We start from the raw sequence: 25,288 nt of genomic DNA, 5'->3' as shown, positions 1-25,288 counted from the left end.
TATTCAATACAGCTCGGTGAAAGATATGTATTGTGAGGGTTAATTCAGTTAGAATGATTAGAATTCACCTCTATGGAGCAATAAACACCAATTTGATGTTTCTAGAAACAGTCTCTCACACATGTATTTTTAATGTATGCCTGCTTCAACCATAAATAGCCTCAAATAATAATTGTATGCCAATTGATATTGATCAACCCAGAAGTTTCATGTAAAAACAGCAATGGTACCAAACACAAGCTAGATGGTGGGCTGCAGATGTACAGTAAGTGTTAATGAGATGGACTTTTTGGCCCAACCCACTACCATGGACCATGGAAAAGCTTTCGATAAAAACGCATGTGATCATCATGTTGAGGAGCATAAAACTTTTAATTTTTCTTTTTCTTTTTCTTTTTTTTTTTTTTGGTATTTAGGATCATAAAACTTCAAACGTGCTCATTTTAATCCAATTTTTCAATGGGTGTATGATGGGGAGGCTTGCTACAGACCACAAAGCATAAGAACAATTTGTTCGTTTTTGGATTTGAAAACTGAAGGCTCATATTAATGCATCAATTGTCGTTAACATACTAATACAGCGGAAATAACTTAAACTGGACCAATCACCAATGATCTTCGAACTATTAGAGGCTATTGGTTTTACTTATGCTTTTGATCAGCAGTTTTGTTTGTCTCTAGTTGCATATTCACATCTAATATTCTGTTTTTAATTTGATTGGTCTTGCTGATGGTTCTGTCTGTAATCCATGCAATTTTCAATGAATTTTTGCCTTTTAGGTGTAAAAAAATGGGGAAATTAGAGAACTGCAATTTGTAAGGTTCCTCATAAGCAATCAATGAAACAAATAGTACCAAGCTCTTATATAATTTTATTGATACTAATGGAACATAATTTCTAATTAGAAAATTCAAATTTACATGGTTGAGAAAATTAAAAAAAGTAGTTCAGCCTCTTCTCATCCACTCAAAATTTTAACCCTGTACTGTACAATAGTCTTTACATGAACATCCCTTTAGCATGTTTAGAAAGGATCAAAAAATTAAAACTGAAAAAAAATTATAATACAACAGAAATCTCATTATCCGTTAGAGCACCTAAACTTTGAACTTCAGAAGCATAAGATGGTGTTTTCTCTTCATTTTTCCATGTCAGTCCTGACAACCTTTCTTTTCCTCTCTACGTTGCCAGACCTAAAAGAGCAGTTGCTGATGCGTTCCGGCCATCAACAGAATAGCTAGATTCGAGCTGTATATTAATAAAAAAAGATGTGAGGCTTATTTTATAAGCTTCTACTTTGTCTTTATTCATTAACCATTACCTTACCAAGAACACTCAGATTAAGACAAGTCTTCAATCCCAACGAGTGTTCAAAGATGTAGAGTGATGCACTATATTCTTACATGGGGTGTTCCACTTGATCAACCTCCCAAATATCAGGGCAAAGATTATAGAGCATCTATTCATATATCTGAATTTCTAACTGCTAACGCTTCTAATGTCAGAACCAAGTATATTTTGTGGCATATCCACTTGGGAATCAGAAAACTGAGCATGAAATAATAGTTGGTTCTGGTTATCTGATAGACAGATTGACAAGATGTGAAAAATAAGACATTTCAAATGTTACAGTCGAGTGAGTATATTCATGAAAGCAAATTTGCTTAAGGCTATGTTTAGTTAGATAGATGGATATAGAGAGTCTTCCCTCAACTTTCTGTTCCTCTTATTTTCTATCAAATCAAACACAGCCTAAATGAAATTTGTGAGAATTAAATGAGAAAATGCCAAGTTACCTCTAGATATTCTAGAAGGTACTGACGGAACATTCTACAATCATCAAACCATTGACTACTAATGTGGAATACATGGAAACATTACCTCCTTGTCATAAAGGTTTGACAGAAAAAATGGTTCTTTCTCTTGAATCCCACCATTCTCATAAAAAATCCTTTGCAAATCCTGCAGTAGGAGAATTTACCAATAATAAGTGCAATATTAAGTTATTAAGTAGGATAGCCAATTGAGTATATAGAATTCAGGTTTCAATTTTATGCTAATTAGCTAATCACTAACGAAACTGTCTTTGAAGTCTAAACAGGATGAAGAACCTAATTAATGAGGATATAGTGATGCATGCATGAACTTTCTAGCTAGTCTATTTTGAGGAAAGTAATATCTTGAAAATATCAAGAGTAAGCATCTTTACCAAAGAAAAAAGAGTAAAGCATGGGATTTCTTAGAAGGGGTAGATTGGATAGACAGCTAAGTAGCTAACCTTTTTGCTCACATATATCTATATGCTTTGTATAGAGACCACCGGCACTGAATACATTCAAACTAAATTTTGATGCCTGTAGAAGGATAAATGTGGGCCTATTGGGGATAGGAAGGATTTATAGGAATTGCTATGGAGATCTCATTACGTTATTTTCCAAAGCAACAGTTGTGGAAATTCCACAAGAGCAGAGCTATTAGCAGTGCTACAAGGATTGCAAAATCTTTAAACTATACAAGTCTAGTAATTAAGGGATACTCAAAAGTGGTAGTGGTATGGATTAGAACAACGATCCCATGGTAGTAAAGAAACGTCATAAGGGAAATCAAGGAGTTGAAAAGAGATGGGGTTATTAATGCAAACTAGGTTCATAGATCGGCTAATCAATTGGATTTTGCATTGGCCAAACAAGGGGTACATTGTTTTGGGGAGTGAGGGGGAATATATGATGTGAAAAGGAATTGTTCTACCTAAAGGATGCTTGACATTTTTACACGTCATTCTTTTTCTAAATCAATAACATTTGTTACTGATCTAAAATAGTAAATCCTGTATAGAGGATATATTTTTACCCAAAAAATAGAGGATATGTAACAAGTACTGAGGATCCAGGACCCACCATTCAATGGCTGCTGCTTCAGTTTAGTAAATGAAAATTTTCTCCTCACAAGGCTCAGTTTGGAGAGTACAAATACAAATATGTACAGTGCAAATACAGGTTTAGAAAAACAAAATACAAGGATTTCCTAAAGTCCTACTACTTTAGGGGGTATTCTACAATTTCTACAATATGAATGTTTTTTTCATTTGTTTTTTGAAATTTCCACATCAACTAAAATAACTTTCTTAAACTGTAGACTGAATGGGTGCAAGTGCTAGATTTCCCAGAGGTTTGAGAAAGGTAGCTATGTTTATGCAGACAGCTTCCAAGAGCAGTTCTTACCTTTCCTGTCAATATTTCAAACTCAAGCAACTCTTCTACAATCTTTTCAAGAACTTTGCGGTTCTTTTGAAGCATATTCTTTGCTTTGTCATATGCTGAATCATAAATCTGCATAAAAGAAAGCATATTCCTTAGATGGTCTTGCCATCATATGCTATAACAAATTCATAGATCATATCAAAACTGAAGAGCCATTCAAGATACAATAGCCAATAACAAGGAACCGAATGCATACCTTCTCAACTTTGGCTGCCATCTCAAACTCATGATTGTTACCCATACTCAAGGCTGTTGTCTGCCAATCAAAGAAAATAATGACTAAGATGAACAAATAAAAGATACCCTAATGAGAAGTTATAAGAAAAAAAAAAAGAAAAAAAAAATGAAAGATGCTCTTGAAACATGGAACAAATATCCTGTGAAGAAACAGCAAACAACTGAAAGAAAACTAGGATAAATTTATGACTTGCTACAATGCAATCTAGCACAAAGTGTCAACTAAAATAGTGTAGCAAAGAAAATTAAATTTAGTTTCTACCGTCAAAGCCAAGCAAACAAATAGAAATAGGGAATTTAGAGGGATATAGAAATGCTCAAAAAGAATCTAAGAAATCAAGCTAAACTGAAAGACATACGATGAATTATTCAAGCTACGAAAAGTAAAGATCTAGATATTGTTGAATGCATCAAAATTTGAGACCAAAGAGTTCTGGTTAAGAATGAGGAAATTAAGGAGAGGTACAGAAGTTATTTTTAAGAGATTGCTAAATGAAGAACATGTTAAAAGCACTTGAGAGGGGAGAACATAGATATATTTATAAAATAGGCTTCAGAGATTAAAAGAAACCATAATGAAGATGAATATAGGAGAGGCTTTAGGACTTGATTGTATCCCAGCCTCCCAGATTCCTAATAGATCTTAGAAATGCATGGTGAGATGGGTTTATTATGGTTGACTAATTTGTTCAATATAATTATTAAAAGAAAGAAAAAACCTGATGAGTGACAAAAAGTATAATGGTTTCTTAAGAACAGAGCTGATATACCAAATTGCCATAAGTATTGTGGGATTAACCTCATTAGCCATATTATGAATAGAGTAGAATGTCAGGACAAGATTATATGTATAAAATCATGGAACAGGCCAGGCTTTGGGCCTTTGTCATTAAATACATTATTTTAATATAATACTTTATATTATATGACATATAATATATGTTATAATTTATATGATATAAAATATTCTGTGTCAATAAATCATTTCTTTACTTATCAACAAGAAAAAAAAAAAGATAGAGCATAATGTCAGGACAAGATTCATGTATCACCCAAATAGTTGTGATTAAGGCTAAGTTGGATTGAGTTCAAAACCGATAGCAACTCTCCTATAACTGTCTAAGTCGATAACACCAGAGCTTTAGCATCTAAAGCTACACCATTTGAACTTTTCTATTACCCATTGAACATTTACCAATGACCATTCCCGGGTAAAAAGTTGTTGATTTCATCATTTCCCAACTCCCAAGTAACTTAAGTTGAACAATCGGATGGAGTTGAAAGGTTTGAGAGGCAAAGTTGATAAAAGCAAACATCAAATTAATACCATGATGCTTGTAGAAGAATGCCAATCACTGCGTTCAACAAGTATGTCTGACTGAACTAAGCAGTTTCTCATTTGCAATGTCCAAAGAGAGAAAAAAGACACTTAGCCAGGATGATAGAAGAAAGATGATAACGAAATCCCTAATAACTTCCAAACCAGAAAAAATTTAGAACTGGGGGGAGGATTGGTGCTGTTGGAATTCTTGATTCCATTTCTTTGTATGTTATTTGTATACTCCCTTCTTTTCTTAGGTATTCTTGCTATTTCTTGCGTCTGTGTTTAAAAAAAAACTAGGATAAAGCTATCAAATTAGGCAAAGAAAACTTCGTGTATATATTGAAAATGGGTTTACACACACTAATCATTAGAAACAAAATGAAATATGATTATAATTTTTCCTTCTTCTGAGAAAGGTAACTCCAAAAGATTGTATAAATGAAGAAGATGAACTTGAGAACAATGCACAAGATGAGTATCAAGTAAAAATTGGCCTACAAATACTTAAAAAATAAACACCTCTCTTTATTCAACATTGGATAGAAATGTGAGACATGAAGAAAGGTAAATACCGCGTTACTACAGAAGTAAATTGTAGGACTTTCATCAGGACCCCATCCATATTGAATCACCATCCGTGTGGCTATCTGTTGCAAATAATGAAGATCATATTTTGTGATACTAAAGAATGTAACTTTTTGGTTTGTCCTTATTTTAAATGAATTATTAAGGTATTGAACCTTCATAAAAAGTAGAAAATGCAAAATATAACATCTACCTCCTGTGCTTGCTTGAGTTCTGATGAAGAAAGAAAATTTTCTTCACCAAAAGGAAGTAGCATTTGGGCTGCAACATATGAACCAAAGCAGAATACAAGCTTTTTTTCAAGGTATGATCTTGTTTCTACATTTCCATTCATAGATTCTTCATCCTTGGCCTTAGTAATCTTTGTGCACCCTATTCCCTGCAAAAAAAAAAAAAGGTGTTGGAACCCATCATCACCCATTTATGTGGAAAAATTCAATTCCCACATATTTCTAATGTAAGACCATGGTGGGGATTTACATAAATAATTACATTTTGTTATATCATAAGAGAGTTAGCAGTGCAATATAATTTGCATTTGTGCAAAAAGATGGGACTGCATTGCAAATAAGTTAAGTCCAAATTTTGGTTTCATTTGTTATATGTCTTATTTTATTTTTTTTGTTTGCTGTGTAAACAATGTAACATAGAGCCGAGGCAAAATAAAATAAAACCCAAAATAAAAATGAACCAAAATTGGAATTTTGTCATTGCAATTCCATGCATTTGTGGAAGGAAAGAAATCTTTGCATTCTTGACAACAAATGTTCTGATTAGACTCAGTTAAGAACAACCTTATAGGTTTACTGTGTTCCTGGTTGAGTGTATAAAGGGCTTTTCAAGATGTCCAGCTTCTCTTTTTTGCAAGTTGGACCTGTTTTGAGTGGTTACTCAGGTTTTTTGTATACTTCCAATGTACAGGCTCTCTTTATACATGGGTTGATGTATCCATGCATTTGTACTATTGTGAATGAAATTGCGTTGCAAGCAAATAGAGCCTTAGGCAACACTAAAGTCCAACCAAATGAATGGCATAACAATGGTCTCAATCACCAACAATTCTGTGCATCTATGTCTGGTAGGTTTTCCTTGCTTTGAAAATCGATCTTCTCCTTCAGTAGGTCTAACTGCTTATCAGTCACTACGAAAAATGGAATATGTATTTGATGAGCAGTAGTAGTCCCTTTTGCATATAAAACATAACTCAGTTGGTACAAGAATTAATAGCTAATGGTACAAGATAACATGATATGTCAATAAACACACACAAACAAGAACATGTACATAGCTACATATATAAAAAAGCATCTACACAAGTACATAAAATTTCCAAAGATAAAATAATGATATAAAGAATAGGATATGAAGATGGCATACCTCCCAAGAAAATGGCTCAAGCCATATATTATCAACAACATCAAAATTTGGTAGAATAAGAGCAATGAGACCTCGACCAGCAGCCCATACAGCATGTGGGAACTTTGTCTCTCTTGTCCACTTTTCAAATAAACACAAGTCAATTATTCCAAGCTCTTACAACGAGACAATCAAATAAATGTTTTATCTCACATTAAAAATAGAAAAAAATAAGTAATGTATCCTATAATAAGGAATAAAACCAACAGAACCAATATAAAGAATCAGAGTTAGAGCCATTTTGACACTACCAAGAATAGATCAACTAAACAAAGAATAATAGCCCCCTCCATGCAGAATAAAGATATAATCAAAGAAAGCAACATCTACTGCTGAAGAAAACTTAAAAATTGCTAAGCAACTTGAAGAAAGTTGGACAAAGTGATCAACGAGTAACCCAGTGGCATTGCTGGCTATGGACATAATGATGAATTTTTTTATTCATTATCAATCCCAGTTGTGAGTGGGGAGGTAAGACAACAGTAAGGGTCTACCTGAAAGATGGTAGATGTCCTGAGAGGGAGAAGAAGAAAAATAGGGAAAATGGCTGCAAAGGACTGTAATGGAGGCTGAGGGTAATATTATGGGGGTGAGATCTGGTTGTGTAAGGAGAGCCTCGAGCCTCCTCTATTTATAGAGGAAAATCTCTAATAGAATAGGAAGTCACGTAATTAGAAAGGAAACTTTTCCCAAAGTGGGAAAATCACTATAAGGATCCCTGTTTGTTGCTGGCTGCGAACAGGATTTCACCAAGTGTCACTGTGAGGATCCTAGGATTTGGGTTCCTGCCCTTCTTTTCAGGGTCCGCATGTGAGAGAGACCACCCCTCCCCCCCTATTTGCTAATGTTGTTCATTCATTCATCCTACTAAAATAGCTACTTGAAGTAATGCAATTGAGGAAAAAAAGAGATTGTGGGTTTTACATGCTTGAAAATGTTTTATATGTTTGATTTTAATTTTAAATTATCATCTGTATATGCTTTGCATGTTATGTTTATGCATTTTAATTTTAGATAATAGATTTTTTAAACATTTATTTTAAATTTTAAGTTTATATTTTTTTATTAATATTTTTTTTTTGCTAATTGATATAATTTTATTAATCAGCAATAGACAATAGTACAAAGTCCCCAAGGAAAGGCACGAGTTGCAACCTCTCTGGGCTAGTTAAGTACAGATTTCCAAATTAATAACAGCTTACATAGAAGCACAAAAAAGATCTTCCCTAAAAACCCCCAGTTTGGCTAAAGCATCAGCCAAAGAATTAGCAGACCTACTAACCCATTTTACCTCAACTCTCATATTGCTGGTTAACCACTTTACTTTTTTTATGAGATCTTTGTAGCCCCAAATGGTGGTATCCAAGTTTAGGAGCCACTTTGTTACCACCTGAGAGTCCCCTTCAACTAGGAGATGCTCCACCCCAAGCTGGTTGGCGATCTGAATTCCTTGTATTGCAGCAAGGATTTCTGCCCTTGTGAAATCCCCCACTGCCACCGGTCCTGAGAATAGGGAAATTATGTTGCTGTCCTTATTTCTAGTAAATGAATTAGCTCAATAACACAACTCGACTCACCATCCCTTAACCCTCTACGAAACCCAAAGTCCTAGTTTAATATTTTTATGTTTTTGCATTTTTTGAATTTTTTAGCATTTTTTGTATTTTTTTGCCTTGCTTCAAAAAGGTGCATGCCTCACCTTGCATTATTAAATTTAAAGCCATGATCTTATTGCTATGGTGCAGCACATAGGTAATATGTCATCACTAGACCTGTTCACGGACTGGGCTTTGGGCCTGACTTTACACTATGTTGGGCTCGGACTTCGGGACGAGCCCATTCAAAATTTGGCAAAAGCCAAGCCCGAGCCCAGCCCATGAACAGGTCTAGTCATCACAGAATGACAATGATGTCTTTGAGTCAGATCCAATTGTCTTCCGCACTGAGACAATAGTATAATATGTGTCTCATCACAGGTACACTTATTTGATGTGGTTTGAGGCTTGAGTGGAGCCGCGCTATAGGGATTTTAAGGTTTTGCATCTGTGACTAGGTGTTATTCAGTGCAGTTCCCTTGTCATTAGGTGTAAGAGCTTGGGTTTGCAAGTGCGATGTGAATGCACTGTGGGCCTGTGGCTACTTACTTGAGTGTCTACAGCATGAATTCCGTAGGGCCTAAATCCATGTACTACACCAGTAAAGGTAGAGTCATAACATCACCAGTGCATAGTGGTTTAAGTACCTCACTTTTATCAGTCAATTAAAGTTTGTTCAAAATAGTATCAGAAACTTCCCTGTAATTTGAGAAAGAAATATTGACTTCCAAGGACAAGCAGGATCATGAGAATTTTTAGAGGTTATATAATTTAGAGCTGTACCTGAACAATAATTTTTAACTTAGAAGATGTAAGAATGTACTATTCAGAATTCTGATCTACCTAGAGCTTCCATGCTTCATGGATAATATCTCTTATTAAAGAACAAGACACATGTTGCCAGCCCCTATATTTTCTGATTTAAATGCTACTTGAACACCTATTCTTACATAATTTTTTGGACCGATTTAGAAAGATGTTTCAATCAGTGTAAGAAATTCAGACTTTGTAAGACTCCTTTGGAGTCGATATTTGTGCCAACCATCAATCTCGCTTACAAATTAGTTTGTTTGTTGGGTCCACTACACTGTTGGTTGCCCCAAAGTACCTAATTATCAGGAAAGGTCTGATTGAGAATCAATCTCAGATCATACCATAGAGAGTTTGGTTGTATCTATTTGGGATCCCACAATGTCAAATTTTTCTCTTCTACTGTGTATGTTGTTGCTTTCTGATAACAACTTGGCACTGGTGGTGGTGACTTTTTGGTGATTTCTTTGGCATACTGATCTTACAGGATTATTACCAGATTTTGGTGAATCCTTCAGAATTTTTAGGTGAGCTTTTATAGGACTGTTCTGACTTCTGATCAGTTCAAGATATGACTTTATCTGGCTGGCTGCAGTTAAATGAGAAAAGGTGTTACATGAAATGTTGCTGCAATGTTTCTCCATATGCTTTCCAACTCCAATCTGAAAGGATTTTTTACACCGGGGCAAACAAGCTAAAACTCGATTTTTTGAAATTTTTGTATATTTTTAGCAAGTAGGGTATTTTGTCATTTTACATTTGTGTGGGATCAATACTAGTCATAGTTTAGTCATATTTAAAGATTGACAGTCATTAGTTAAGTACTTTAGGAGTTATTGAACTTTCTCATATAGTGTCAATTCTATAATTTCTATTCTAGTGGGGAGTGGGTGACCTTCAGGTCGAAAAGGGAAAAAGGAGGCTGTGGTGAGGGCAGTGAAGGGGAACACAGGAACTGATATTGTCCGGAGCCCTGCCATAAGCAAGAACGCACCTGTCTGCTGTGAGCAACCAGAGGTGGAATCTGAAGTAGCAATATTGCCAGAGGATGTTGTCACTCTATCTTTTCTTTCTCTTCTTCAGTCGAAGAAAGTTCTGTCTAGCAGCAGAAAAGGAGGATTGGAAAGGGATTGCCGTGGCTGATTCAGGAAGCACTTCAGGGAGTGATGGCGGAGGAAATGTCGGTCTGGACACAGCTTGTTGCACACCTTCCCAAGCTGAGAAAAATGTACTGATCAACAGTATTGTTAGGAAGTGCTGGCTTGTAGTTTACATGTGGATTCAGGAAGGAGGGAGGAGGTTGAGAAAGATTTAAGTGTGGCTGAAGCGGTGAACATTTTTGAGGAGGTGGAGGGAGGAAAGTTAGGGGTGGACCTAGGAAGAAAGAGGGCAGTAGAGTTAGACACAGTTACTCCTGTAGAAGAGGTTTCCAAGAAACCACGTGGGGCTAGGAATACTCACATTGTTCACATAACCAAGGTTTTTTCACGGTTACAACATGGTTTTGTTGGAGCAGGACCTACAAAAAATTATGAAAAGGTTAATAAAAGAAGAGGGGGGAAAGTAATAGCACCTTCATATGAAGAGCTTGTGAAGGGGGACTCTCGGACTCTTAACAGTTCAGACTCTCAGGTGGAAAAAGAAAACAAATCAACTGTCAACTCTGAAGTGAGAATTTCTGATAGCAGACTTGAGGAGCAGGAGGGGCCTAGAAGAGTCCCTATCAAGAAAATTGTTGAGAGAGAAGTCAAGATTGGTAAAAGTCTTGGGTTGCTTTTGTGGAGAAGCGAGGAGTTTTCTAAGGAGGATTTTGAGGAGTTCGAGAGAAAGAGAATGGAAGAGCAATTATCAAAAAAAAAAAAAAGAGGTGAGATGCGGGATGAAGAAGTTGATGGGGATGAGGAAAGTCTTGAGAAGGAGATGTAGGGAGGTTTTTTCATAAAAAAATCATCCCTAGTTTATTTAGTTTCCTATTTTTCCACCCTTACAAGGAAAACTTGTAGTTCTCAGCAATGTAACCTGAAGTTTTCTAATACTCTGTTGTGAGGTTAGATAATCTTTCCTAGCACCAATATATTGTTGGTTTGGCTTTTCCATTAATCAGCTTATCATGTTGACTCTGAGAATAGCTACTCTTATAGTGCACTTGATAGTAAGGTAGGGTGTTGAACAGATAACAGATGTTATGGGTCTATAACATAACCTAGGTATGCATCAGGTAAAAATAACAGTTCTGAAGCAGTAAATGAATCTATTTCTAGTAGGGGAACAATTATCTAACTACAAAGTTTAGGCTCTAGGGTATGCTTTCCTTTAGGTCATGCTATGGTGATTATTGGAGTTGTGTCCACATGCTATGGTGATTATTCTCTCCCATAGATGTAGACAAACAGGCTAAAACATATTACATCTGATTGTTTCTGTTTCTTTTCTGATTATTGTTTTCTTCTCCATGGATTGACACACTTGGGGAGGGGTTGAATGAAACTCAAGGAATGATTAATGAAGAGAACTAGAGGAAGAGGCAGAAAGGGTAGGGGTAAAAACTAAAGAATCCGATGTATTGATGATTGTGGCCTATTGGAGGGAGTGGAAGAGGTCTGAATTAGTTCCGAGTGCTGACAAGGGGGGTTCTCGGGCTGGAGGGGTAGAAAGGTCCTGGGCTTGGTAGTGGTTTGGCCAAACTGTTGTGGGTTGATGTGGTCATTGTATAACATTTGTTGTTGTTAGAGTCAGCAGAATAAGGGGTAGTTTGGTCATTTTGTCATTTAATTAGAAGTGAGTTGTCTATTTTATTTGTGTTTAAGTTGTGTGTCCCATACTTAATGAGGGACATAATTGTCTTTTGCATTCTAATGCATAAGTTATAAATACAAGGTGGGTTGGTTGAGAGTAGATGATTTTTCTCTCTGGCCGAACCCTATCTTTCTCTCCTCTCTTCTTTCTCTTATTCTTCTCTCTTTCATATTTCTGAAATGGGACTGAACTAGTGTCAATCGATCCACAAACATGGTATCAGAGCACTAGAAACCAGCCTAGAAATCAGTTTGCTTCCTTCCTTTCTTTTCTCCTTGGATCACCATATCATATTTGAGTTTTTCTGAAATTTCTCATCAATCAGTTGGAGGATCGATAAGGAGTAAAAAAAGGAGTGATTGTTTTACCTTCTAGGAGGTAACTATGCCTCCAGTTGTGGTAGTGTTCATCATGGTGGTGCACTAGAAACCCCCTACTCGACAACTTGAAAAGGGCTGGTTTGTGGACAGGTGTGAACAGAAGTCTATGGTCGGCTGATAGCATGGTGTTTTCTCTTTCTTTTGGACTGGGTTTGAACTACGTGGCAGTGCTGATTGATAGGTATGTGTAGGGACTGTTTTTGTTTCCTATTTATATCTAAATGTGTACGACAGCAGTAGGGTTTTTAGCGTTGAACCCTATGGCAGTAAGTGTTTCAGCAACAGTTGCTTAATTGTGGTGTGGTGTGTGGTGTACTGAATGCTGAATAGTGAAGGGTGATTTCTTTTTATAATGGCCACAATCGGAGAGGGCAGTGATAATAAAACTGGTGTAATGATTTTCCCTGATTACCTAAATGTACAAATGACCAGTGTTTTAAAAAGCGTAGGAGGCGTACGCCTGGAGGCTCACCTCCAGGTGAGGCGCTCCCAAAATGCCCTAAGGTGTATGCCAGAGGCGCTGACACCTTTGAGGCGTACGTCTCTTGTGCTTTTTTCATGAGGTGTTCTAGAGGCGTATGCCTCATGCACATCTTATATAAAAAGACAAAAAAAAAAGAAAAAAGAAAAAAAGGAAAGGAAAGGAAAGGAAAGGAAAGGAAAAGAAAAGAAAAGGAAGGGAAAGAAAAAGAAAGAGAAGAAAAACAAAGAGGAAAGAAAAGGAACAGAAAGGGAAGGGAAGAAAAGATAAGGAGAAAGAAAGTGGTTTGCCCCCTGCCCCTTCAGCTCCACTTGGACAAGACCCCCCCCCCTTTCAACTAATGTTATGCATCTTTATTCTTCTTAGCATAAAAGATTTTTATTAAAAATAAAGAAAAAATGAGATCCCCCCTTACTCTTCATCCCCCTCCTAACCCCCTCCTCTTAAAGAAGTTTACACCTCCTTGTGTTCGGGAGGCTTACGCCTCATGCGTTCTGAACTATGCCCCATGCCTCTAGGTAGTGGAACACATCGTGTCACGCCTCAATGTTTTAAAACATTGCAAATGACCTACATCAAATTAAATGGTGAGAACTATGTGCCATGGGCTAAGTCGGTGGAAGTGTTTTTGAGAGCCAAGAAGAAGGTGAAACATGTGAAGGAGAAACCCTCGGTTTGACTCTCAGGGGTATAGTGAGTGGGAATAGGAGGATGCATAGATTATGACTTGATTGTGGAATAGCACAAAAAAAATAGTGTGAACTTTATGTTCTTGGATACAGCCAAAGAAATTTGGGACTATGCTAAGAAACTTTATTCTGGCCAAGATAACACCACTAGAGGAGTATTATGCTAGTATGAGAGACCATTGTAATGAGCTTAGTGTGTAATATCCTTTGACTTCGGATTTTAAAATTCAGCAACAGCAACAGAAACAACTTGATGTGACAAGATTTTTGGTGGGATTGAAATCTGAATATTAACCTGTTAGGGCACAAATACTAGGCAGATCTGCTCTTCCCTTTCTTGAGGAGGTGTTTGCTCAACTTCGGAGGATTTCTATTGAACCTTCGGAGCATTCCACTCTCTCGGACAGGTTTGTTTTTGTGACGGCGAGGGGGAGATCGTGGAAATAGAGGTAGTGGAGGTGGACATGGATTTCCAAGGAACCGAGGTGGTCTTACGTTTAACCGTACTGGTAGCCGAGGTGGAGGTTGAGATTCAGGGGGACGTCGTGGTAGAGGACAGAGTAATGGTCCTAGAAGGTGCACATATTGTGGATTAGAAGGACATGCTATTAATTTCTGTTATGACTTGCATGGTCCACCCAATACTTGGGCCAATCATGCTGTGAATGGTGGTGGCGCAGTTAGAGAAAACCAACAGGCTGATCAAACACCCTCCACATCTACAGGTGCTTCTGGGAAGGAAATGGTGAGTGTCCCACGTGATGAATATGAGAAATTTCTTCAAACATCTTCTCAGTTGAATACGACTACTCTTGATCATTTAGGTATGCCTTGCTTGCATCCAAACCTTCATATTAGATTATTGACTCTAGAGCCTTTGATCATATGACTGGGACTCCAGGTGTGTTTTCCTCTCTTTCCCAATCTTCCACATCTCAAAAGTGACCCTTGCTAATGGTTCTACTTCTCCCACTTGCGGTGTTAGTGATGTACACCTCACATCTTTATCTTTATCCTCTATTTTATATGTACCAAAATTTCCTTTTAACCACATATCTGTTAATAGATTGACTAAATCTCTTAATTGTTCTATAACCTTTTACCCCTCTTCTTGTGTGTTTCAGGATCTCAAGAAGGGGGTGAAGAATGATGGAGGGCATGAAGCAGGTGGATTATATTACCATGATGATGATGGTCTTGATGTAATACTTCAATCTTCTCTTACTCCTCTCCGGTTAGGGTTGTCAATGGGTCGGATCTAGGTTAGGATCAGCTAGAATCAGAACCAACCCAATAAGAAATATTGAGGACATAGAACCAAACTAGACCCGATAAGGTCTATAATTTTTAAACCTAGAACCGAACCGATCGGTTCTCGGGATAATAGGGTTTGACCCGGCGGACCCAATTATAATAAATAAATAATTAAATACATTTAATATATATTAAATATTATATGCATTATACATTATATATATTATATGTATTATATGAATATAGCTCGGGTCAGCACTAAATTGGTTTGGGACTAGGTGGAACCGACTCTATAGCTCGGGTCGGCTCTAAATTGGTTTGGGACTAGGTGGAACCGGCTCCGAACCACTATATCAGGACCCAGAACTGACTTGTCGGTTCCATTTCTTGGAACCAGAACCGACCCATGTTCGGATCCATCAGGTTCATCGGGTCGGATCCCAACCCATTGACAACTCCATCTCCAGTGACATTGCAGACTTAGTCACCCGTCTCTCAAGGCCCTGAAGTTACTTATTCCATCATTAAGTCATCCTTCTTCTTTGGATTGTGAGTCAGGTTCGTTTGGAAAACACCAGAGTCTCTTTCAGTCCTAGGGTTGATAGTCGTGTTTTGAGTCCTTTTTCATTAGTTCATTCAGATGTTTGGAGTCCAAATAAAGTAGTGTCGTATAATGGCTACAAGCACTTTGTAATTTTTATTGATGATTATTCAAGGATGACGCTTTATCTCATGAAAGACAAAAGTGAACTGTTCTCTATTTTCCAAAAATTCCATGCTGAAATTTGTATCCAATTTGGTGCTCATATTAAGATTCTTTGTTCTGATAAGTGATAATGCAAAAGAATACCACTCAACACCATTTCAGCAATATTTAGAACAACGCAGGGTAATGCACCGAACTTCTTGTTCTTGTAACCCACAACAAAATGGTGTGGTTGAACGAAAGAGCCTACACTTACTTGAAACTGTTAGGTCCATTATGCATGATATGAATGTTCCCAAGCAATTTTGGAGTGATGTTCTTACATCATATTTTCTCATCAATCGGATGCCTATGTCTATTATTGGAAATCAGTCACCTTTCTTAGTTTTGTTTCCGAGTTTATCTCCATTTCCTCTTACTCCTAGAGTTTTTGGTTGTGTCTATTTTGTTCATAATCTAGAGCCTAGACTAGATAAGTTAGATGCACGTGCTAAAAAATGCATCACTCTTAAATATTCTAGAACCCAAAAAAGGGTACAAGTGTTGCAATCCTAGCTCCCATCGTTCATTTGTGTGTTTAGATGTTACTTTCTTTGAATATGTCCCCTTCTTCTCTAGTGCTAATGTTCCTCCACCTCCCGTGTTTCCTCTTCCTATTCTAGCTGAGGACCTCATTCCTACAGTTCCTGTTATTTCTCCATCATCATCTTCTCCAATGCAGGTTACTACTGAAAGACCACCAATTATGCAAGTGTATACATACAAAAGGGCAGCGGCTCCTCCAGTTCATTCCTCGTCGATGAATCCATAAATTGTACCCCCTCCTCTGATCTTGGTCTCCCATTGCATTACAAAAGGTAAATGTAGTTGTACTTCTCACCCTATTTCCCATTATGTTTTTGTTGCTCACCTTTCTGCTTCCCATCGTCAATTTATATTGTTATCCTTTGTTTTCATTCCTAAGAATGTCCAAGAAGCCATTACTCCTCCAGGGTGGTGCCAAGCAATGGAAGAGGAATTGCCTGCACTAGCACACAATCACACGTTAAACCTTACCACTCTCCCCCCTGGTAAGCATGTTGTCAGATATATGTGGGTGCATATAGTGAAATATCTTCGAGATGACAATGTTGAAAGGTTGAAGGCTTGATTGTTGGCAAAAGGATGCTCTCAGTTGTATGGTGTTGACTACACGAAAGCTCTCTCCCGTGCCTAGGATTGGTTCAGTTCGAGTGTTGATCTGTTTAGCAGCAATGTATGATTGGCCTCCCTTTCAGGTTGACATTAAAAATGCCTTCTTACATGGTGATCTCCTTGAAGAAGTATATATGCAGCAACCACCAGGGATTGTTACTCAAGAGGAGGATGGTAAGGTTTGTAGACTTAATAAGGCGATCTATGGGTTGAAACAGCCTCCACGCACGTGGTTTGGCAGATTCAGCGAAGTGGCAAGGAACTTTGGCATGAAACAATGCCAAGTTGACCATACTGTGTTTAGCTATAAATCAAAGGCTATAAGGATTTTGTTAATGGTGTATGTAGATAACATTGTCATCACTAGTACTAATACCAGTGGGATTGACAGGTTGAAGACTTTTCTGCATGAACACTTCCAAACAAAAGACCGGGTAAGCTAAAATATTTTTTTGGGAATAGAAGTTGCAAAATCAAGACATGGTATTAACTTGTGCCAAAGAAAGTATGTCCTCGATTTGCTTGAAGAGACAGGGTTACTAGGTGCCAAACTAGCTGAAACACCTATGGAACCAAATGTCAAGTTGAGTACCAATGCAGGTGAAGAATTTGAAGATCCTAGAAGGTACAAAAGGTGGGTGGATAAGTTGAATTACCTGACTATTACTCGACCAGACATATCATTTGCAATGAGTGTGGTGAGTCAGCTGATACAGCATCCTCGGGTTCCACATTAGGATGCAATTCTGAGGATTGTTAGATACTTGAAAGGAGCTCCAGGCCATAGATTGTTATACAAGAGTGGAGGAACTCTTGAGATAGTGGGGTACACATAGATGCTGATTAGGTCAGGTCGCACATACTACATGTAAACTAGTGTGGCTGAATAATCTTTTGCAGGAGATGGGGTTCTTAGTTGACAAGCCTATGAAGTTGTACTATGATAACCAAGCCACGATCCACATCTCTTCTAATCCAATCTTTAATGAGAGAACAAAGCATATTGAAGACGATTGCCACTTTGTAAGAGAAAAGATGATCAGTGGAGTGATAAGTACAACACATATAAGTTCAGGAAATCAATGGGCAGATCTGTTTACAAAAGGGTTGAGTCATGGGAGAGTGGATTACATATGTAACAAGCTAAGATTATATGATATATACTCACCAACTTGAGGGGGAGTGTTAGAGTTGGCAGAATAAGGGGTAGTTTGGTCATTTTGTCATTTAATTAGAAGTGTGTCTATTTTATCTGTGTTTAAGTTGTGTGTCCCATACTTAATGAGGGGCATAGTTGTCTTTTGTATTCTAATGCATAAGTTAAAAATACAAGGTGGGTTGGCTGAGAGTAGATGATTTTTCTCTCTGGCCGAACCCTATCTTTCGTTCCTCTCTTTCTTTCTTATTTCTGAACTAGGACTGAACTAGTGCTGATGGATCCACAAACAGTTGTATATGGTTTGGGAAATGGCAGGGTGTTAGCTAAAAGGTTCTTGACACTATTCTTGTTTTGTTATACTTTTTTAAGTTTCATGTGTACTTTTTCTTGGGCCATCTGCTTTTTCCTTTTAATATAATTTTCCTCTGGTATACTGATATATGTATGTATATTAACTATAAAACTGATAGAAAGTTTCAAGCCTGAAGATGACAAGATTGTCATCCGTCAAGAGTAAAAAAAAGGCATATCACTAAAACTCAGAAATCAGAACCTGCCTTGATATGATGTAGAATAAATAATAAAGTTCATCAGTGGAAAATAGAATCATTAGATAAACGAAACACAGATTAATATAGAGAATATAATACCAAAGATAAAAAGCCAACTAATCTTAATCTAATCTAATTCAAACTCATTAATACAAACCAAGATTATTACTATTACATATGCTACTAATGACATGAATCATGATGCATTGATGAAGATAGGATAATCCTAATTAATAATTTATAACAAAAAAGCAAAAGAAACCCAACCAATCTTAATTGGTACAAATCAGAATTAGATGAGATGGTGATCATACACTCATGTAAAGCTTGTTAAAATAATAATATATAGTGCTACTTTTCCCAGTACAATGTGTTGTTTGGAAGCAAGAACATATGGATCTGATGCCACCACCAAAAAAAAAAACTAGAAAAGAAACAAAGGCACAAAAGACAAGGATTTCATGTTGTTTGGCAAGAATGCCTACAATGAAGAGAAAAGAGAAAAAGAACCCACTTACAGTGAGACTAAAATCCAAAAGGAGACAAAGAAGAACTCTATTCTTCATAAGAGAAATGTCCCTTTGACCTAAGGAAAATCTCTTCCCAAAATCTCAAATCCAAAAATTAATACCCAAATCCAAAGAACCAAGCTAATACAAATTAAAAACCCTCAAGGAAAAACCCCAAAATATGATTCCAAAACAAGATAACCAAGTGCATATGCATCTGGAAAAAGTACTACTAAGATTTTACGACAGTAGAGATAAAAGAAAAGGTGATCAAAAGCTAAATTTCATATGAGATTCTGCATAAAAAAAAAATAATTAAGCATTGCATTTATTCAAAGAAGAAGAAGAAGCAAAGTATCTATCCATTTATTGCCAATAGAAATCCTTACATCAAGTGGAGGGTTAAGAAGTTCAATTCCATTGCTTATTTGACCATATGGTTCCATCAGATCAACAACATTCTGCATATCATCCTTTGTCAAAGTCAGTCCTAGATGATTTACTAGCCATCTGCTGATCCCCTTCACAATTTTTGTTTCCCTCAGCCATTTGGGAACAGCGTCACTGAAACTCTACACATAAGCGACATGAAGTTAGTATTCACGGAGTCATTTGCACATATCTTGCCACCAAAATCAGAATGGACTCAAAGGACTCAATTTTGCTCATCATAAAACCAAATGCATTTCAAGTGAGCCCCTCCTCCCCATATTTGCTCTATTCATTATTTGCTCATAATATCACTAAAATCATAAATGGAATCAATTTTGCTCCTCATATTAAAAAGGCCCTACTCCCCCACCATACCCCAGAGATAATATAGAACCACTTCCCTCATTGAGAGGCGGAAATCCCAACAAATATGGAACAAAGAGTAAAAGAATTTCCAATGGAAGGATATAGTTTATAAAACTAAAACAAGCATCATACAAACTTATATCTTGATGATGAATGTCTGAAAAACTAAAGACATCTTGTAGAATGGGCTTGGTGTGTTGGCATGATTTAGAGAAGGCTTACAACTTGGTAGATTGGACAATCTTGGAATGGCTAATGGAGAAGTTTGGCTTTGGTGAAAACTGAAGTGGATAAGAGGTTGTTTTAGGATGTCACATTATTCTGTTTTGATCAATGAAGCATTCAGTGACTTCTTCCTAGCCAAGAGAGGCTCTGAGATACGGGGACCCTCTTTTACTGTTTCTTTTTTACCCTATTGGCATGTGCTTAGTAGATTAATAATGAGGTTAGATGGGCACGGATGATTAGAGGGTGGAAGATAGGTAGAGAAGAAGTTATGATTTCTCATTTGCAGTTTAGAGGCAATATTGCCCCCCTCCTCCCCCCCCCATGTTTGCCTCCTTTGCAAAGCAAGGAACAATGGCATCTTCAGGGAGAAGGAAAGATCTATTGAAGAACTGACTGGCATTATATCTCCTAAAGTTGTGCACTGGATTAAGACTTTGTAAATCTTTTCTGATAACACAATGGATGATATCCTTAGAAATTGGAAGCAAGTGGCTAATTCTGCTCCTTGGACAGTGAAATCAGTTGTTAGTTGGGTTCCTCCACTTTCAGGTCATCTAAAACTTAACTTTGATGTGTGCGGTTTGGATAACCTTGGGCCCTCAGCCATAGATGGAGTAATCAGGGATGAAAATGGCAACATTTTAGAACTTTTCTCAAGACTGTTGGGAGCAGGAAATGCAATCTGGGCAGAGACATGGGCAGCACCCACAGGCACTAGTACAGTCATAGCTTAGATATGTGTTCAGACTTGAGAGAGCTGAAAAAAACTATTAGAGGATCTGCAGGCACAAGTAATGTAGACGCCAAGAGCAGCCAATGGATTAGCTGATGTATTAGAAAAATAAGGGGTTTCAAGGGATTAGTTGTAATGGGGCCAAATTGGTTGCGTTGCTTGCATCTTTGGGTGATTAGCCAAGGCTAGCCCCCTTTTTCTGGCCATCTGGGTTCTCCCTTCATGTTGTATCTTTACCTCTTTTATAATCAATAAAACTTTTACCATTACTCATAAAAAAAAAATCTCCTGTTTATTTGTGTCTTCAAAGATCCTATGGAATAATGGGGAGAGACCCTAGGCTATTCAAAGAGAAAAATCGGACTAAACAGGCAATTATTGAAAGCACAACTGCCGAGGTGGCACATTGGATTAAAACTACGGAAAAGTACGGACAGGCCCATTGCAGATTTCTGAATTCCACTGCAGACCTATAAAAATTCAAAATGTCAAATACCCCCACTGTATACACCAATGTCCGCCTGTGAATTGGCATCAATTCCAAGCTGGCACCTACCCCAACTGTACTTTGGGCCTAAGAATTCTGACCCTGGGCTGAACCATCATTCTCCCTTAAGACTATGGATGAGTATTTTTGGCAATGGGAAAGAAAAAGGTGTGTGCTTTTGGTGATCAACACGTGGAAGAGGAACTAGTTTTGGAAAAGAAAAGGCGGTTCATTGAGAATGTGGAAGGTTGCCGAAGAGGTGGATTCAAGTAAATAGAATGATAGGTGTGGGGGCCAAAACTTTCATCCCGTTCACTATGGATAAGATCCTTAGAGGGTGGAGGTGGGTGGCTTCTTCGTCAACCTTGAGGCAACAAATACACACACAATGGGAACCACCAACATGGAGGGGTGTTTAGGGATGAGCATTGCACTATACTAGCTGTTAAAGTGAGTCGAATAGGGGTAGTTTAGTCATCTTATGTTTGTTAAGTGGTTTGCTTATGTGGCAGTTTTATTAGAGACACTCTGCCCCACACTTAAGTAAGGGCAGTTTAGTCTTTGTAAATGTCATTATAATCTAATAACTATTAAGGGGGTCGACTGAATGGGATGACCATTGAGATTTCGACAGACCCTTCTTTTCCTTCTTCTTCCTTCTCTTCCTGGTTCGGGTTACTGTAGCAGCATTCGAAACATGGTACCAGAGCCATGTTCCTGACCTACTTCAGTTCATAAAGCATCTCAGCAGTGTTCGTGACCCTTCTTCCTTCGTTTCTGGTCAGTCAATGGAGAGAACTGGTTCGCCCTAGGTCTGAAACATCACAGCTCGTCTCTCTCTGCTGCACATAATCTTCTTCATCAAGAAAAGTGACTTCAGTAGTGAATGGTTGGTTGAGACTCTCAAAGGAAGGTCGGTTATCTCTTCTTCTTGTGTTGATGGTATTTCTGGGTAGAAACCCTTCAAGAATCTGTTAGTACTGATCAGAACCTAGAGAACTAGGTTCATTGTTTCCCTAGAACGAGCTGTGTACAGTAGCCGAATAGTGTAGGGGCTGTTGTAAGTTGTTGAGTGGTGTTAGGGCTGCTATAAGTGGCCGAGTGGTGTAAGGTGTAATGCAGTGACCTAGCCGAGCTCTTTGTGGTTGTGTAATGCCCTCTTAAAAGGGTTAAACTAGTCTGAACTGGGTGTAACAGGTTTGACTATTAGTGAGTGTTAAATTGATGCTTATGTGGTTCGTGGTGTTGTGAAATCAGCAGTAGTGTGAATAAGAACAGGGCGTGTGTACCCACTATTGTGTTTAGGGGCTGCTATAGGTGCTGGAACATCAAACTTTGAATAACTGCGGTCAGCTTGTAGCTGAGAATTCAGGTTAGAGGCAACTGTGAAAAAGTACAATGGCAGCAATAGGAGATGGGTATAATGATCAGAAACCTAGTGTGGTGGTTTCCCCTGACTATCTAGGTGTACAAATGACCTCAATTAAACTGAATGGGGAGAACTATGTTCCATGAGCTAAATCAGTGGAAGTTTTCCTCGAGGCAAAGAGGAAAGTGAAGCACGTAAAAGATGATAAACCACCAGCTGACTCTCCAGGGTTTGATGATTGGGAACAAGAAGATGCTCAAATCATGACTTGGCTATGGAACAGTATGGAACCCAAAATTAGTGCCAACTTCATGTTTCTTGATACGGCTAAGGATATATGGGAACATGCTAAGAAGTTGTATCTTGGACAAGATAGTACAACAAAAGTATATCAACTTTATCAGGAGTACTTTGATTTGCAACAAGGAAACAAAACACTAGAAGAGTACTATGCCTGCATGAAGAATATAAGGAATGAACTCAATGTCTATCATCCCCTCACTCCAGATATTAAGGTTCAGCAATAGCAAAGGGAACAACTAGATGTTACAAGATTCTTGGTGGGGCTGAAATCGGAGTATGAACCAGTTAGAGCCCAAATATTAGGGAGCTCTACCCTTCCTACACTTAAGGAAGTATTCTCAAGGCTTCGTAGAATTTCTTTGGGTCAGACAGAGAATCCCACACAGTTTGATAGATCAGCATTTGTGACAGCTAGAGGAGGTGGACACAGTACAAGAGGGGGAGGACATGCCTCCCGAGGAGGCCGTGGCAGTTCCATGATTGGTTGAGGTGGTCGTGACTCAGAGGGAGGCTGTGGCAGAGGGAAGAATAACTCTGCAAGGAAGTGTACTCATTGTAGCAGGGAATGACACAGTGAATTTCTGTTATGACCAACATGGCCCTCCCTCTAAATGGGCTAATCATGCTGTAGCATGTGAGGTTGATATCAGTGACAGTAAACAGGCAGACCGAACTCCTCCCATATCTACATCTACTTCTGGGAGGGAGATGGTGAGTGTACCGCGTGATGAGTATGAACAATTCCTTCAAATCACTTCACAACATACCACTGCCACACTTGCCCACTCAGGTATTGCTTGCATTTCATCTAAAATCTCTCCCTGGATTATTGACTCTGGAGCCTCTGATCACATGACTGGGACTCCAGGTGTGTTCTCTTCTCTCTCTGAAACCTCCACATCACAAACCGTTACACTCACCAATGGGTCCTCATCTCCCATCTGTGGTGTTGGTAATGTTGACATGGCTTCTCTGTCATTATCATCTGTTTTATATGTACCTAAGTTTCCATTCAATCTTATGTCTGTTAATAAAATAACAAAGCTCTTAACTGTTTTGTTACCTTCTTTCCTTCCACTTGTGTTTTTCAGGATCTCACGACGGGGAAGAAGATTGGTGGGGGGCATGAAGCTAGTGGATTGTATTATCTTGACGGTGGTGGATCTTCAATTGCTCTTCAGACTTCACTTACTCTTCTACAATGGCATTGCCGACTAGGACATCCATCTCTCAAGGCTCTCAAGACATTGGTTCCGTCTTTGAGTCATTTGTTAGTTTTGCAATGTGAGTCATGTCAATTTGGGAAACATCGTCGTGTGTCCTTCAGTCCAAGAGTTGAGAGTCATATGTTGAGTCATTTTTCTTTGGTTCATTCAGATGTTTGGGGTCCAATCAAAATAGAGTCTTATAATGGGTACAAGTATTTTGTCTCCTTTATTGATGATAGTTCAAAAATGACATGGATTTACTTAATGAAAGAAAGAAGTGAATTATTTTTCATTTTTCAAAAATTTCATGCTGAAATACGCAAACAATTTGGTGTTCCAATCAAAGTTCTCCGTTCAGATAATAGTCGTGAATACTTTCTTACTTCATTTCAACAGTATTTAGAACAGCATGGCATTATTCATCAGACCTCATGTGCATTCACTCCTCAACAAAATGGGGTAGCTGAACGGAAGAACCGTCAGCTTCTTGAAACTACTCGGACTATTCTTCATCACATGAATGTTCCTAAACGGTTTTGGAGTGATGCCGTACTCACTGCATGTTTTCTCATTAATCGGATGCCCTCTTTCATTCTTCATGGTCGGTCCCCCTTCTCTTGTTTCCCACTTTATCTCCATTTCCATTAACTCCTCGTGTCTTTGGTTGTGTGTGCTTTGTCCACAATCTGAGTCCTGGAATAGACAAGCTAGATGCACGCTCCATTAAATGTGTCTTCCTTGGCTACTCTCGAACTCAAAAAGGGTACAAGTGTTATAATCCCATTACCCGAAAGTTCTACGTGTGCCCTAATGTCACATTTTTCGAGTCTGTCCCCTTCTTCTCCAGTGATCCAGTTCCAGATGTTGTTGTTGGAGTAGACTCATTACCTCATCCAATGCAGATCACCACCAAACGACCACCGATCCGGCAAGTGTATACACATCGAACGACACCGGCCCCTCCTCCAGCTTCTACCTCATCTGCGGATCCTCTCATGGCTCCTATTGCTGAACCTTCAGACCTTGACCTATCAATTGCCTTACAGAAAGGTAAACGCAGTTCTACCCTCTATCCCATTTCCAATTTTGTTTCATTATCTCGTCTTTCTACCTCACATTGCCAGTTTGTTTCACTTTTGCCCTCTATTTCCATACCTAACAATGTCCAATAAGCTCTTAGTTCACCTGGATGGCATCAGGCAATGGAGGAGGAAC

General features: G+C 38.1%; 1 protein-coding gene across 2 annotated transcripts in view; it reads right to left on the bottom strand.

Moving 5' to 3' along the window:
- Window positions 1-840: 840 nt before the first annotated feature.
- EMB2458 (FtsH extracellular protease family) overlaps window positions 841-25,288 on the bottom strand; it is a 90,004-nt gene continuing 65,556 nt past the window's right edge. For both annotated transcript variants that reach the window (XM_088986078.1, XM_088986077.1), the window contains exons 12-19: window positions 19,337-19,519; window positions 6,785-6,904; window positions 5,601-5,786; window positions 5,395-5,469; window positions 3,458-3,517; window positions 3,223-3,330; window positions 1,883-1,963; window positions 841-1,249 (exon numbers count right to left, since the gene is read on the bottom strand). In XM_088986078.1, the coding sequence (XP_088842204.1) occupies window positions 1,181-1,249; window positions 1,883-1,963; window positions 3,223-3,330; window positions 3,458-3,517; window positions 5,395-5,469; window positions 5,601-5,786; window positions 6,785-6,904; window positions 19,337-19,519 (882 nt within the window). In that variant the 3' untranslated portion in view covers window positions 841-1,180. The remainder of the gene's footprint in view (window positions 1,250-1,882; window positions 1,964-3,222; window positions 3,331-3,457; window positions 3,518-5,394; window positions 5,470-5,600; window positions 5,787-6,784; window positions 6,905-19,336; window positions 19,520-25,288) is intronic.

The sequence above is a fragment of the Nelumbo lutea genome, chromosome 4 (assembly GCF_056320005.1).
Source record: "Nelumbo lutea isolate HS-2025 chromosome 4, American lotus-T2T, whole genome shotgun sequence".
Lineage (NCBI taxonomy): Eukaryota > Viridiplantae > Streptophyta > Magnoliopsida > Proteales > Nelumbonaceae > Nelumbo > Nelumbo lutea.
The sequence above is the reverse complement of the archived record's forward strand: the minus strand, read 5'-3'. Positions and strand labels throughout refer to the sequence as shown.